Here is a 16,936-nt window from a genome sequence, read left to right on the forward strand (position 1 = left end):
GTTCAGCAGAAAACACAGATGTACAGCAAGGCTAAGCACACATTCCCCACTAAGCTACACTGCAGTGCCAACCTAGTCATCCCTCCATCCCCAAGGGTCAAGTAAAATCACTGGACAGTTTTCCGCTGAGAGGTGACTCCCTCCTGTAGACCGTGTCTTAGTCCAGTCAGGAGCACTGCTCTCAGTGGGTGGAGGATGAACAACAGCATTAGAGAGGAGAGATGACAGAACAATGGTCTCAGCAGATGTCGGGATAAAGGACTAGATGAAGGCACTGTTACCCACAGCCATCCCTCTTCTCTTGGCTACCTTCAGAGCACCTTGCCAGTAGAGGATTCCAAAAGACTTGCTCCATCATCAGAGATGGCAACTTGCTTAAGCCTAAAGGGTCTGATTCAGCCATATTTAACTATGACTAATATTATACAGTTGGGTCAAAGTAATAAGAAAATTTGGAGTCTTGTCCTATCTCATTAATTAAAAAAAAAGCAATCAGAAGTATATTTTAGAGAGCACCAAAATCTAACAGGACAGAGTAACCTGCAGTATGAGTGTGTGACTCTGTGTGTGTGTGTTTGTGTGTGTGTGTGTGAGAGAGAGAGAGAGAGAGAGACAGAGAGAGAGAGAGACAGACAGACAGACAGAGACTGACTGACTGAAACTGTGTGTGTATGGCACATATACACAGAGACCAAAGGACAACCTGCAGGAGTCAGTTCTTGACTTCTACCACACAGGTCCTGGAGACAACACTCAGGCTGTCGGGCAGATTGGTGAAGGGGGCCTATATCTGCTGAACTTCTCAGCAGCTTGTAATGTATGTCATTTCAGAGCGAGTTAGTTACAATAACCTTACACTCTCTAGATCCAAGTTTTGCGGTATGCCCTGACAGTCTTTACTCTAAAAGAACCTCACACAGATCAGCATAAAATGACAATACAGTTTAAACAATTGTGTCAGTTTTTTCAACACGTACCATGAAATTCTGCTGGAGAGGGGACCAGGAATACATGATGGGAACCAGTGCAACAGTGTTCAGAGACCGCATCAACATATCCTGGCTGTCGAACCCTGGGAAAATGCTCTCTATGGTACACTGCAAGAAAAGCAGCGATACACAGAGTAAGACACAACCCAAGAGAGGACCAGCTGTAAATCAGCTACAATGGCATCCTTCCTATGACACCAACACTCAGGGGCTGAGGCAGGGCAACTGCAGTGTCTGAGGCCAGGCTACGCTAGGCTACAGAGCAAAATGAATAAAAACAAAACTATAAGAAACACTCTTTAGTTTCCTTCCAGAAAGATGCTAACCTTTTTTTCCCCTTTGAGGACCAAGATTACAGATGTGGGTCACCATGCCAGTTTCATGCAAAGAGAGCTTGGGATCCATCCCAGGGTTTCATGTGTGCTAAGCAAGCACTCTACCAACTGAGCCAAACCCCATCCCCATGTTCTTGGGAATCTTTTTAGGTTAATTTTAAATTATATATGTATGTATTTATGTATGTGTGTGTCTGTGTATGAGTGCAAGTGAGTGTGAGTGCCCACAGAGGCTGGAGACATCAGATGCCTGGAGTTAAAGGACTTGGGAGTCACCAAAGTGGGTTCTGGGAACTGAACTCAGGTCCTCTGAATAAGCAGCATTCTCCAAATTCTTCTAAACTATTAAGTTGGGCAAATGTTAACACCAGCTCCTAAAGGAACCCTTTAACCTCTCTAGCTGTGGAAAGCAGGGACTGTCTCTAACTCACGACTGTGTCTCCTCAGAGTTTGGTGCAATACTTGCCACACCCAACAGATGTTCACTTCTGCCAGCGTGTGGGTCTCCTAGAGAATCTCAGAACTCGGGGCCTTGAGATCAGGAATGTTTTCTAAAAGATCTAAACTTTGGATATAGCTACCGAGGTGATGGAGACTGCACATGGGGAAGGAAAGTGGTGTACAAATTAGTTATATCCTGCTTTGGGAATGATCATTGGTCTTAGTACACTAGCGGCTTTTTATATTTAAAAAATATTACCAGGCTGTTAAAATGACTAGTTAGATAAAAATGACGGCCAGCAAATCGATGGCCTGAGTTCAACTGCTAGGACCCACATGGGGAAGGAGCTTGCATGCACAATTTGAGCAAAATAAAGACATGCAATAAAAAAATTAAAAGTATTACCTCTTTAAAGCTAGAATGCTTTTTTTCCCTTTTAAACACAGGCTCTAAAGTAGCCAGGATAACCTGATTTATTATATAGCTGAGGCCAACCTCAAACTCCTTATTCTTCCTGCCTCTACCTCTTGAATTGGGTTTTAAAGGCATGTACCACCATACCCAGCTAGAATGTGCTTTTTAAACTTATAATTCAATTTATCAATAAACAAACATTTACTTATAGTAAGACAGTCCCTCTGATCAGCACGGCCCACCCATTACCTAGAGAAGTCATCTCCTAGCATCTAAGTTTATCAAGCACAAACTAGGACACCTTGAACACAAGACCTAGAAAAGCAGTACATGTTTTGTTTTTCTATAAATTACAATTAAGCTGGGCGTGGTGGCGCACGCCTTTAATCCCAGCACGATTTTTGAGTTCGAGGCCAGCCTGGTCTACAAAGTGAGTTTCAGGACAGCCAGGGCTATAGAGAGAAACCCTGTCTCGAAAACAAAACAAAACAAAAAAATTACAATTACACTCATTAACTGGTGACAGCAGACAAAATGGTTAATTTTCAAGCTAAATTTATAACTTCATGTCCAAGGAGAAAGGAATGCTGGCTTAACACCCCAAAGTACCTTTTTCAGAAAAGGGTGCCCACTCACGGGCTTCATTGGCTGAACAGGCTGGACACGAAGTTTCTTCCACTCTTCATTGAGGATTTGGGTTTTTTCTTGAACCTTTGCAAAATTTGCCACATACAGAGCCTAGCAAAGCCAAGACAAAGTCTGTTAAGAGTCAATGCAGGTCACAAAGGAAAACTGCCAGAACTGTACACTGGAGAACTGCACAGACAGACAACCTTGCTCTTGGGACCCATCTTTACCTTTGCTCCCATATTTGCCTGGAGCCGTTTGAGCTGTCGAAGCCGCATATACTCAGATTTCACTTTTCTTTTCCAGTATGTGATGCATTTGGAAGTTGGGGGACTTGCTATATCCATTTTCCTGGACTCAGAAAGACAGATATAACAAATAACACTTGATTACTTGGAAAGGAAGGCTTCCTCAAATTCAAATGAATATGGTGCATCAGAAAGCCCAAATAATGAGTTTAAAATTTCCACTAAAAACAGATTTTGCAGGAGTAATTTCTGGTCTTAGCATGAAAAATGTTGGTGGGTGTCATCCTTTTGAGCCTTGTACATTTAGAATGGGAGCCGCAGCATGGCGGGGCTCAATGTGCAGAGATCACTTTAACATGTGTGGCTCTAGATTCTAGGCCCAGCACTGTAACAGAAACAAATAAAAAGGATGTAGAACATTACAGAGAATGCCTGCAATCTAATCTCATCACTTGGGAGACAGAGAGGCAGGAAGATCAGGAGTTCAAGGCCAGTCTGCTCCGTATAACAAGTTCCAGGCAACCATGAACTACGGAATAAAACTGTCTCAAGAAACCCAAGTGGGATGAACCTCAGTGGCAGAGCACTTGCCTGGCATGAGCTAAGACCCTGAGTTCAATCCCCAGGCAATCCCTGTCCTCAATTACAGATGCCTCATAGTTATTAGAGACTTGATTTTTTTACTTTGGATCCATTGATGACCATTCACTAAATTCAATTTTATTTTGACTATTTTTAATTACAAGTATGTGTGTATCTGTATATGGGTATGTGCATGTGCAAGAGCTGAGTTTTTTAGAGTATTCAAACCTGGCTAAAGTCACAAGCAGTTATGAAGTAGCCCAGTATGAATGTTGTAGCTGAACCTAGTTCCTGTAGAAGAGCCACAACTCACTACCTGTAACACCAGTTTCAGAGGCTCTGACACCCTCTTCCTGCCTCCTCAGGTACTATAAGCACATGATGCATAGACATTTATGCAGGCAAAATACCCATATTCATAAATAAAAATATACATCTTTTAAAAGGGAGAGAGGGATTTTTTTTAATCATTCATTCATTCATCCATTCATTTCTTCTACACACTGTTGCTGGGTCTGTGTGAGGGTTCGAATACCCTGCAACTGGAGTTACAGACAGTTGGGAGTGGCCATGTATGTGCTAGGAACTGAAATCTGGTCCTCTGGAGGAGCAGCCCGTGTTCTTTGCTGAGCCATCCCTCCAGCCCAAGAGAAGGGGAATGTTTGTATCAAATCCAAGTTCAGACTCACAATCTCACCTCCACGTCAGCAGCAGACCTACGGACACTGACCACACTGAGAATTTCTTTTGGAGGTGGGGTTGGATTACATTTGGAAGGTTTAGAGAATTTAGTGTGATATGCTCTACTTACCTCATGGAATGCAGCGGGAAGTGTTGACTTTATAATGTACCTCTGTTCTGCAGACGAATGGCAAGATCTAAAGGTAAGAAGAAATGTTCAGCTTCTCATGAGAACAAACAAAAGGGGGTTTGCTGAATTAGCACGCACGTTCAGCTACAGAGCCTCTAAGCAGGATGCGTCCCTAGGAGCAGAAACCTCAGGGTCTCGGCTACCAGTCCGCACAGGAAGTCAAGCCTCAGAGATGCTTGATCTTGAACACTTTAGAGAGTTGCTTTCAAAACTCCTCCTAGGGCTAGAGAGCTAGCTCAGAAGAGCACTTGCTGCTCTTGCAGGGGACCTCCACAGGCACCACATACACACAAACACACATGCATGGTGCACATACATACATGCAGGCAAAACCACCACCCACATAAAATAATACAATAAATATTTTCCTTTTCTTTTTTTTTTCCTTTTCAAGACAGGGTTTCTCTGTGTAGCCTTGGCTGTCCTGGAACTCACTCTGTAGACCAGGCTGGCCTCGAACTCAGAAATCCGCCTGCCTCTGCCTCCCAAGATCTAGGATTAAAGGCGTGTGCCACCACTGCCCGGCAGTTATTTTCATTTTATGCGTAGGAAGTGTTTTGCCCACAAATATGTATATACATCATGTGTGTATAGTATGCACAGAAACCAGAAGAGGGTATCAGCTCCTCTGTGACTGCAGTTTCAGATGATTGGGAGGCACTCACTACGTGGTGCACGCAGTCTCTCCAGCCCTGAGAACCACTTCTATTCACTTAGTCAAACACTGTAAAGTTTCAAAAATCATTTCAAGGAGCCATGAAAAGCTAAAATTCAAAACAGAAACAAGTGGTTTCAGACTGTGTGTGTATGTGTATGTGTGCTTTTTGATATATAACCTACATTGGCTTTGAACTATTGATTCTCCTGCCTTAGCTTCAAAAGTGCTGGGATTTTAGGTGTCCACTACCACATCTAGCTTTGTGAACCAAGGAAGCCTAACGTTAAATGTCAACCTTGCTACTTGGAGCTCACCCTGGACACGATCTCAAAAAATACAGTTAAAGAACATGCTACGTATGATTAAAGGTGCGTACCAAAATATGTAGTTATTAACAACTGTTCTACTAGTTTGTATATATCAGAAATTTCAACTTTAAAATATTTTTAATCTATTTTTACAAGGGGGAAGGCTGTACATATGCATGTGGTGCCTACAGAGACTGGAAAGAGACAGACAGATCCCCCAGAACTGAAGTTATAGGTGTTTGTGAGCCTGGCTTGGGTCAGGTGACTGAACTCCGGTCCTCCAAAAGGGCTACTAGAGTCCTAAATCACGAAGTCTCTTAAGAATCATTTTTTAGGGCTGGTGTGATGGCTCAGTGGGTAAGAGTACCCAACTGCTCTTCCAAAGGTCCAGTGCTCAAGTCCCAGCAACCACATGGTGGCTCACAACCATCCGTAACGATATCTGACGCCCTCTTCTGGTGTGTCTGAAGACAGCTACAGTGTACTTACATATAATAAATAAATCTTTTTTAAAAAATCATTTTTTATTAGGGGTTGGGGATTTAGCTCAGTGGTAGAGTGCTTTCTTGGAAAGCACAAGGCCCTGGGTTCAGTCCTCAGCTCCGGAAAAAAAAAAAACTTTTATTTGCATGTGTGCATATATTTCACAGGTGTGCAGGTCCCTGTAGAGACAAGGAAGAGTTTTGGATCCCCTGTGCTGGAGTTACAGGTCACTGTAAGCTACCCAATGTGAGTGCTGGAAACCAAACTCAAATCCTCTGGAAGAGCAGCAAGCATCTCTCTAGCCCCAGGCAAAATTTAAAGCCAATAAATTTTTATTTTTGGATTTTACATGTTGTGGTTTTTTCACTGCTCATGAAGTCCACTTTAAGTCCCCTAAAGCTAAAGTTCAACATTTTTCAAAATTGACCCATTTTGTTTAGTTTTGTTGCTTGAGACAGGGTCTTTCTTGTAGTTCTGATTGGCCTGGAATACACTTTGTGGACCAGGCTGGCCTTGAACTCAGATCTGTCTGCTCTACCTCCTGAGGACTGGGATTAAACAGGCATGTGTCAACAAGCCAAAAAGCCCACAATTTTCAAATCTCAGCTTCTTTTATCTCCATTTAAATCATGGACATAACTGATAACTTCAGAGTTTTCCATCAGAAATCTACAGTATTTCATTTCTTAAAATCATTTACTTCAGGACAGGTTGACTGCCTGGCTCTCAACTGTTGGCATCCTAAGATGGCCTGTTTTGTTTTTTTTTTTTTTTTTTTGAGACAGTCTATAGTTAGACTATGTCCTGCCTACAGTTATTATATGTGAGTGCCATTACACAATGGCTTCTGCTCTTATCACTTTGGCCCTGAACAAAGGGAGTAACAAGCCTACTCCAGGAAATGAAGAAGTACTTCCAACCACAAACAGGACTGGCTACCTTGGGAACCTTAGGAGACAGTGCAGCCTTCTTTAACAAAGGCTGTCTCACTGCTCTTACTCCTCCCCGACCTCTCCTCCCTTCCCAAACACAAGCCTCATTTTTTTGTTTGTTTTTAAACGAGTCATGCTTTGTAGACCAGGCTGGTTTTGAACTCAAGATCATTCTGAAAGCAGCCTCACAAGTGCAAGGATTACAGAAATGTTCCATGTTTTGAAGCAGCAAACTCAGAACAGATCACTCTATCCAACTGAAACTGGAGATTAGTAACAGGGAAAAACAAACTCAACTGACAGCTGCTCCCAGTACAGTTCTTATGGTACAGGGAGCGTGGGAGTGCTGGCTGTGGTGATTAATAGGTGGTGAGGGTAAGAGTAATAGCTGTGGTAGTGGTGGTGTGTGTTTGGAGTTCTTAGGGGAAATGGTCACAGAAAAATGCCAGAATTTTCATTAGAGTCCTAACTGAACTGCTATCTCCTATATACAGTCTGTTGGGAGATGACAGTAAGCAAACAATCCAACAATTAATGGTACCATGTAGAATTTTTCTCAAGTGTTTTATTTGGCAAGGAGTACACACACACATAAAAAACGCCCTAGAGTTTTAACTAGTAACAATGCAAAATAAAGCTCACTTCCTCTTTTTACAATTTAAGTGGTATGTGAATCTTGCGTGTCCAAGAGCCATATTTATCTCACTTTTTGATCTGCCTTCGATAAAAGTTTACTTGGCAGATGATTTCTCACAGAATGTAGAAAGCAGTGAAGACACTGTGGAGACAGGTAGACACGGTCAAAAAACACTTGAAAGGGCTAGAGACACGACTCGTAAGTTAAAAGCATTGTACGCTATTCAAGAGGACCTGAGTTCTATTCCCACAACCTACATGGCAGCTCACAACCATATGTAGTTCCAATCCCAGAAGATCTGACACCCTTTTTGGACCTCCCCTACAACCAGGGGAGGTAGTGTACACTCATATACACTAAATAAAAATAAAATTTAAAAAACTAAACACGAGGCTGGAGAGATGGTTCAGTGGTTAAGAGCACCGACTGCTCTTCCAGAGGTCCTGAGTTCAATTCCCAGCAACCACATGGTGGCTCACAACCATCTGTAATGGGATCCGATGCCCTCTTCTGGTATGTCTGAAGACAGCTACAGTGTACTTACATATAATAATTAAATCTTAAAAAACAAAAACAAAAACAAGACACAACCCTTAAGTACAGCTACATGATGGCACAGCAGCAGCTGGATCCTACTAAATGGTTATCACAACAAAGTCGAGAAAAAAGCAAACAACTGAGCATTTGGAACCGGCTTGGAGAAAAATGGAGTCATGTATCTCAGGCACAGGAAGTGGCCCAAAAAATACTGTTTCCATAACCATTTTATTTATTTATTTATTTATTTATTTATTTGTTTGTTTATTTATTTATTTATTATGTCTAAGTACATTGTAACTGTCTTCAGACACACCAGAGAGGCCATCAGATCTCATTACAGATGGTTGTGAGCCACCATGTGGCTGCTGGGATTTGAACTCAGGACCTTTGGAAGAGCAGTCAGTTCTCTTAACCACTGAGCCATCTCTCCAGCCCCTCCATAACCATTTTTATCAGCACTTACATTTCAGTTAAGAATTAGTCTTCCATCAGAGTCACTGTACACTGAAGATATCCCAAAACATACTGTTTGGGGCCTAAGTCTTCATACAGTTAACTTCAGCTCCACAAAAACAGCTCAATAGAGAAGAGCACGTCAAACAGATTATAAAAGACTCACTGGAAAAATGCAAATTAAACACACTAAGGCCACTTGCTGCTCTTCCAGAAGACCTGAGTCCAGTTCCCAGCACCCACATTTGACCACCTCTAATTCCAGCTCCAGCAGATCTGTCACCCTCCTCGGGCTCCAGGGATACCTGCACTCATGGATACATAGAAGCAATTAAAAATAAACTTCAAAAAATAATGAGATTGTAAGTATACTCACTAGTATGGCTAACTTAGAAAAAGGCTGATAAAATTAATTATAAATGAGTGCGTGAAGCAAACAGAACCGCGGCACTGCAGGTGAGAATGTGAAATTTGAGTAAAGGTTCTTGCTGCCACACCTGACAACCTGAGTTCCAGCCCTGAAACGTACATGGTGGAGAAACCACTCCTGAAATATATCCTCTGACCTCCTGTGTGCACACAAAGAAAAACAAGAAGCAAAGTGCAACATATGCTTACCACACAACTTGCCACAGAAGAAAAAAACAGCACCCAACACACACAGAGACACACAAAGACCACACCTGGTTCTTCACTAGTTAATAATCTAGTTAGTAAGCAAAATAACAAAGGCTTTGGAGCCATGTGGCACCATAGCTTCTTAATTGTCCCATCTTGTTTTTTCCATTTTAATTAAAATTTATTATCAGATTTATTTTATGTCAGTGTTTGGTCTACATGTACATATGTATGCCGCGGAAGGGCAGTGCCCTCAGAGTTCAGAAGCTGGTATCAGTCAGATCCCCTAGAGCTGGGGTTATGGGCCATGTGGGTCCTGGGACCCAAGTCAGCATCCTCTACAAAAGTAACAGGATACTCTTCAACAGCTGAGCCATCTCCTCAGCCTATTGTTGTTTCATCCTCAATTCATAATAGGAATGGGAAGGAGGGTTAAACTATGGACATAAGATATATAAAATGGAGGCTAAAGAGATGGCTCAGTAGTTAAGAGCACTGACTGCTCTTGCAGAGGTTCTGAGTTCAATTCCCAGCAACCATAGCGTGGATCACATCATCTGTAATGGGATCCGATGCCCTCTTCTGGTGTCTGAAGACAGCTACAGTGTGCTCATATACATAAAATAAATACATCTTTAAAAATATATATCTAAATTGAGTCACTAGTTTCAATTTCATCAACACTTGTACAGAATGAGTTCTAGGACAGCCAGGGCTCAAAACAAACAACAAAATGCCAGTATCTCAGATCCTCCATCAACCTCACCTCAAGGATGCTAGGTCGTCATGGATAACCTTGAACTACTGAACCACCTACCTCTATCTCCTTAGTACCAGAATTACAGACATGGACCACCATGCCTGGTTTGCTGTGAACCACAATCTTAACTAAAGAACTCTAATTAACATAAATATTTCCTAGTGTTCAATAGAACCAGGCCATCCCCACTGCAGACAAGAGTAACAAAAATCAAAACGGATTTGGTTTTCTCCGGGGATGCTTTTTTTTTTTTTTTAAATTTCCAGGACCAGTGGAAGAGAGCTGCCTTGAAGATATACAACCACATTAGCCTGCTATAGGCAGGGCCCTGCCCTAGCTGATTATGAACTACATCAGCATAAAGTTTTGTTGGGGACCATCCATTATCATTCAATAAAAACCAGACTCTTCGGTTAGACATGAGTCAGAACATCCACAGAAGGCTTTAGAAGGGTGTGTGCGCCACATCCCCTCAGATGTTTCCTTTTTACAGATGGTTCTTCCAGGTTTACATACTTTTGTGGTTGTTTTGACACAGAGTTTCATTTAGACCAGGCTGACCTTGAAAAGGCTGGCCTTGAACTCCTAAGCCTCCTAATTCCATTAACGGAGTTCTGGGATTCTAAGGCTGCAACATCACAACTAGCATCCTGTTTATGTGATTAAGGTCTTCTCTCCTAACATGCATTCACTCCTATGTGAGCTGGTTATCTCCCTTCAGAGCCACAACTGGGTTTCCAAGGCTGAAAACAGGTTTCTCAAAAATCAAAAGACTGGGGCAGCGGTCAAACCTTCTCAGGCTGGAAAGACATCCAATGTCCTTTCCTCGTCTTAAAATCTTTGGGTGGAGGGTGAGTCATACCTTTTAATCCCAAGAGGTAGAGGCCTGAGGATCCTGTGAGTTCAAGGCCTGCCTGGTGTACAGGGAGAGTTCAAAGATAGCCAGGTGCTATGCAGAGACCAAAATCAACAAAAATATTCATTGGGCTGAAGATTTCTTATTCTGAGATATCATGTAGCAAATGTACCCCAAAAGTCTCTACATTTTCAATGTCCTCCCTGTACATATCCAATTCTTTGTGATCCTTGGCTCTGTTTCCCAAGGCATAGGTTCCATACTTTGGCTAATCAGTTTACCCACACCTCCAACACTAACCTCCATCTAATCTATTTCCATTCTCTTCCTTGTGCCCCACCACCTACATCATCTCAGTGGTCACTTTGACCAAAGTAAGCTCGTCCCACATGGTGAAAAGCCTGCTCAGCGGTTAAGAACACTTGTTGCTCTTGCAAACAACAAGGACTGGCTCAGTTCCCTGCTCCCACATGGTGGTATGTAAGCATCCTTAACTCTAGTACCAAGGGATTCGATGTCCCTGGAACCATCCATACATAGAGTGCACACACATTAAAAACAAACAAACAAACAACAACAACAACAACAAAAACCCAAACAACTAAATCTTAACAATTCTCGCCAGGCGTGGTGGTGCACTCCTTTAATCCCAGCACTGGGAGTCAGAGGCAGGCGGATTTCTGAGTTCGAGGCCAGCCTGGTCTACAGAGTGAGTTCCAGGACAGTCAGGCTACACAGAGAAACCCTGTCTCGAAACACGCCCCCAAAAAAAATTCTCTTAAAGCTTTGTCTCACATCTACTTCCTGACAAGTTATGTCCCAAATATAGCACCTTCCCTTTTACTTCGGGATGCGTTCATTTACATATCGTTTCTGGGAATTCTGGGGACGGGAGAGACAGTCACAGTTTGAAGACAAATCCTCACTCAAACCCGGAACTAAAGTGAGGCGAGTTAGACCAGCGACAAGGTCCGGGAGCAAAATGTTGAGGAGGTGCCGCGCGACCCCGGGAATCTCGACCCTGACACTTGGGCGTCTTAAGAACCTCTCACACTTGGCGGGCATCTCGGCCTGGCCACCCCTTCCTCAACATCACTCAAAGCCTCTGCGAGCCCGAGCCACCCGGGCCTCTGGCCCTCCCGCTTACAAGAGTCAGGGTCCCCTGGCAGACGCCAAGGCCCACCCACGTTGGCACGGGCCACCAGCCGGGTCCGCCCCCGCCGCGCCCCCTCCGCCACGCGGCCCCCCGCAGCTCGCACGCGCTGTCGCCCCGGGTCCCACCACACTCGGGACGACAGGCTTCGCGCTACCCCGGGTCAGGCAATGGTGTGGCCCTCAGTTTCCTCATTTCTTCGCCTCCCCAGCCCTGAGGTTCAAGCGTCACGCCAAGCCCAGGCCCGGCCCCACCGCCCAGCCCCGTCTTGTTTACTCACTCACCCTCCATCCTGAGACGCAGCCACCCGCCACTAGGACGCCTGCGCGCTACGGCCACGCCCCTGCGCCGCGGCCACGCCCCGCGCCTCCCCTCCGTGCGCGTGCGCACTCTGAGGGTGGATCACCTGGGCTGCGGTCTTCGCAGGTGTGTGTTTTCGCTAAGGTGATGTAGCTCTAGTCCGACACTTTCCTAGGTGGCGCTGTCAGAGAAAAGTCATCCTGGAGCCACAGATCTCTTCTTGAAGACTTTATTCAGCAGCGCACCATTGCCAACCGTGTTTAGACAACTTACAAGTCAAATTTTGGAAGACAGCCTGCCTCTGCCTCCCAAGTGCTGGGATCAAAGGTGTGCGCCACCACGCCCGGCTTGAGAATATTGTTTTAATATTTATTTATTTATTTATTATATGTAAGTACACTGTAGCTGTCTTCAGACACCCCAGAAGAGGGCATCAGATATCATTACGGATGGTTGTGAGCCATCATGTGGTTGCTGGGATTTGAACTCACGACCTTCAGAAAAGCAGTCGGCGCTCTTAACCGCTGAGCCATCTCTCCAGCCCTCGAGAATATTTTTTAAACCTCTCCACAAGATACTTAATATTACAAAAAGGGAATAGTAACTATAGAGGCAAGAAATATCCATCATCAGAAACGAACAGGTTCTTTTTTTCAAAATATTTTATTATTTATTTATTTGCGTATGTGTGTTTTAATACATGCTATGGTGGTTTTTGGTTTTGGTTTTTTGTTTTTTTGGGGGGGGTGGTTTTTCGTTTTCGTTTTGTTTTTGTTTTTTTCGAGACAGGGTTTCTCTGTGTAGCACTGGCTGTCCTGGAACTCATTTTGTAGACCAGGCTGGCCTCAAACTCGGAAATCTGCCTGCCTCTGCCTCCCAAGTGCTGGGATTAAAGGCATGCACCACCACTCCCCGGACTTTTAGTTATTTTTTAACGATGCATTTGTTTGTTTTAGTGTGTGTGTGTGTGTGTGTGTGTGTGTGTGTGTGTGTGCCTGGGTGTATGTATCTGTACCATGTGTTTGTGGGCATACTTGGAGGCCAAAAGAGGCCATCAGATCCCCTGGGACTGGAGTTGCTAACCGTAGTGAGGTACCATGTAGGTGCTGAAGATCAAATCTTGGTCCTTTTTAAAGTCGCCTTTGTTCTTATCCACTGTACCATCTCTCCAGCCTCCACTATTCTTTTCCTTTTATCAAAAACTTTGGAGGTAGGTATAGTGGTGGCACACATCTTTAATCCCAGCACTTTGGAGGCAGAGGCAGAGGCAGGTGTCTGCAGAAAAGGGACTGAGGTGCATATTTTACATATCAAAGTGGACCTGGCCTCCAAGTTCTCCCAGCAACCCTTCAGTTCCTACCTGGCATACCCTGCCCCCAACCCTGAACTTTCCAGCCCAGGGGCTGGGCTGCTGTTTCTCCAGAGAGGTTCTTCCCTGTATAATCCAGACATTTCTCATGCTGGCGCTATCCGGCTCTGCTCGCGCGCTCAATCTCTCTCTCTCTCTCTCTCTCTCTCTCTCTCTCTCTCTCTCTCCTCCCTCCCTTTCTCTTTTCCTTTCTCTCTTTCCCTCTTCCTCCCTAGCCCCACTTCCCCATGGCAACTCCCCTAGCCACAATCCTTGAGGGCAGAGAGCAGCTTCCTAACAAAACTGCCTTTAATTAATATAATCTGGCTTGAATTGGCTCATTTCACCGGCAGCAGAGAAATAACCTATCAATAGGTAGGTAGATTTTTATGAGTTCGAGGCCAGCCTGGTCTACAGTTAGTTCCAGGACAGCCAGAGCTACATAATGAAACTCTGTCTCAATAAATGAATACAGAAAGGAAGGAGGGATGGGAGGAAGGGAGGGAGGGAAGGACAGAAGAAAGAAAAGAAAAAGAGAGAGAGGAAAACCAACCTTTGGGTTTCTAGGCCAATGAGCTGGCTCAAAGTAAAGGTGCTTTCTGTGCAAGCCTGGTGACCTGGTGACCTAGGCTTAATCCCCACAATCTACACAAAAGTGAAAGGAGAAAAGCAACTCTACAAAGTTAATCCTGGGACCTCAAAAGTGGCCATGGCACTCCCACCCACCCACGCACACCCACTGCTGCTGCTGCTGCTAGTAGTAGTAATAATAATGATAATAATAAATTTAAGCCGGACGTGGTGGCACATTCCTTTAATCCCAACATTTGGGAGGCAGAGGCAGGTGTATTTCTGAGTTCGAGGCCAGCCTGGTCTACAAAGTGAGTTCCAGGACAGCCAGGGCTACACAGAGAAACCCTGTCTCAAAAAACCAAAAAAAAAAAATAATAATAATAATAATAATAATAATAATAATAAGTTTAAAAGCAAAAAAGCCATTTTATTGTTTTCCTCTTGTATCTATTTGTCCAATAACCAATTAACTTAAGTATTCCTTTATGCTGTTTTGGGTCTTTTTTCTTCTCTGTAACCTTGGCTGTCCTGGAGCTCACTCTGTAGACCAGACTAGCCTCAAATTCAGAGATCTGCCTTCCTCTTGCCTTCCAAGTACTGAGATTAAAGGTATGTGCCACCATTGCTCGGCATTCCCTTATAATGTTTAATCAATCTAAGGGACAGCCTGGGCTTTCGGCGTTGTAAAAACATTTGAAGTAATTATAGAATGTAGCCAAGTTTGAGACCCACTGCATTGCATTTATAATTAGTGAAGTGTTGCCAGAGACAGAATCTCTGAAGTGATAGAAATAAGATTGAGCCAAAGGTGCAAGAACACAGGCAGAGGTTTCCTGGATTTCAGTTCAGGAGCAGAAAGGTCTCAGCACTGACCAAAGAGATCAGACATTTTCCCCAACAAAGAGGAATAAGCTTCTATTGATTCACTGGGGTGGGCTAAAGGGCCAGCCTCACCTTGCCTGGAGAAGGTCAGGTGCTTGACCGGATACAACTGCGACAAAAACATGAGACTGAGGTCAAAGAAATCACACACCAAGCTTTTAACAGGGAGAATGCTGAGCTAGGGGCCCTAGCTTCTTTGCCTTCTATCCTCTTGTGGCAATACCTGACTTTCTCAAAATAATGTGTGTTATCTACAGAGAGGTTGAGAAGATCTGAATATCCGAGAGACATAGTGAGAGATTTGGGAACCACCAACAGGCTGATAACTGAAGCCAAGGGAGGGGACCCGGCCTTGGGAGGTGTGCCAAGTAACAGCGGGAGATGCAAAAAGAAAGACATTTGAGCTAGCAGAGGCAGCACGGCTACAGGGATGTTTCTGAAGTGGCAAGAAAGGGGGTTGAAACGATTCCTGGGGCTATGGAGGATGAGAGTTGGGGAGCTCACCAGAGTCCCACCTCGTCATTCATCCTAGCAGTCTTCCTCTTTCACCCCCAATCTTACCCCTCTGTTCCTCACAATAATTGGCATGGCACTAACCACAAGGTTAAGTAAGCCTCGTCAGTGAAGGTCTATCCTTGTCATTATCCTCCAGAAGAAGGTTTATGGGGCGAAATGTTGCTTGCCAGTGTGTTCCTTCTTCTTGGGCTGGGCTAGGTATCCTCCCGCACCCCAACCCCCCAGATCAGGCACTTTCTCAGCTGACAATGTTCTTCCAGATACCATCAGCCAGCCTTTGTTTGGCCAGCTCTTCTAAATCTCTCTCTCTCTTTTTTTTTTCTTTTGCAACCCTTTAGGTCTTTGTTGGGTGTGGGCTGGTTACAATGACATCTGCTGACCAGTGGTCAGCAGCTGGACCTTTGAAAAGCCAGCATCTCAGCCTCCTCTCTTGGCCCCACCCCCAGCCACCCTCTCCTCTCTGTCCCACTCCCAGGAAGCTGCAGAGAGAAAGGAATAGCTGTGCCTGCTTCTGGCTTCTCACTCTGCATCTTGCTCTTAAATTGGAGGCCTCTGGGGCCAGGAGAAACTGGACACAGTGTGCCGAGCACTCTAATAGGACTGGTTCTTTTTTTTTTTTTTTCTGAAAGTTCCCCTATTGCGGAAAAATAAAATTATGTGTTTAATTTCTGAAACCCAATGCCTCATTTGCCTTGGCAGCCATTCTGCCTGGCTTGGCTGAGAGTCTGGCAACACAAGTAGACTGATTAATACCAGCTCAACTTGCTCCCTGGAGGAAAGTGTTATTTACTTGACTATTTTCTTAAATCCTCTTTAATTGACTTGTATTTCAATATAATCATATTGGTTTTAACATGTTCTGTCTCTGACTACCGGCCCCAATGAGGCCCAGAAGAGCTCCCCACTCTGTACGCCTTCATTCCCTTCACAAAGCAAGATTTTGTTCAACCCAGTGATTAGAAATGGAAGATCACGTGCTCTACTCCTCCTGGGATGGGCAAATTCTAAGTGAACTTTCATCCCGTTAGTCCTGGATCCCTGGTAAAAAGGGAAAGAGATGAGGCTTCTCAGAAGGTCAACAGGGCTTTCCATATTCTCCTTTCCTCCCTTCCGATCTGAGATCCCTTCAGATAGCAACACCACCCCTATGTCCTGACCCTCCCTTGTGAAGCCCCCAGGGATATCAAATAGCAAGTGTTGGAGGGGGACACAGAGGGACTGTGGAAAGATTGGGCCCCAGATTTCCCCAACAGTGAAGTGTAAACACAGCTGTGGAGATGGGAGTGAGGCGTCCTCCCTCCCCCAGTTCCCACCCAGAAGCAGAGAAAGGCTGCCTGCAGCGAGCAACCAAACAGGAAAACAAAGCAAGGCGCAACCTAAACGCCCAGCAGGAAGGTCACCAGAAACTGGG

The 16,936-nt window shown here is 44.4% G+C and overlaps 1 protein-coding gene across 2 annotated transcripts in view; it reads right to left on the minus strand.

Moving 5' to 3' along the window:
- Ezh1 (enhancer of zeste 1 polycomb repressive complex 2 subunit) overlaps positions 1–12,258 on the minus strand; it is a 35,349-nt gene extending 23,091 nt beyond the window's left edge. The window contains exons 1-5 of one of the 2 annotated variants that reach the window (NM_007970.3): positions 12,191–12,258; positions 4,449–4,515; positions 3,038–3,158; positions 2,790–2,918; positions 978–1,097 (exon numbers count right to left, since the gene is read on the minus strand). In NM_007970.3, coding sequence (NP_031996.1) covers positions 978–1,097; positions 2,790–2,918; positions 3,038–3,158; positions 4,449–4,453 — 375 coding nt within the window. In that variant the 5' untranslated portion in view covers positions 4,454–4,515; positions 12,191–12,258. Of the gene's footprint in view, positions 1–977; positions 1,098–2,789; positions 2,919–3,037; positions 3,164–4,448; positions 4,516–12,190 lie in introns of both variants that reach the window. The other variant, XM_006532178.4, reaches the window with a different exon arrangement.
- Positions 12,259–16,936: the final 4,678 nt, after the last annotated feature.

This window comes from Mus musculus, chromosome 11, assembly GCF_000001635.26.
Source record: "Mus musculus strain C57BL/6J chromosome 11, GRCm38.p6 C57BL/6J".
Classification (NCBI taxonomy): domain Eukaryota; kingdom Metazoa; phylum Chordata; class Mammalia; order Rodentia; family Muridae; genus Mus; species Mus musculus.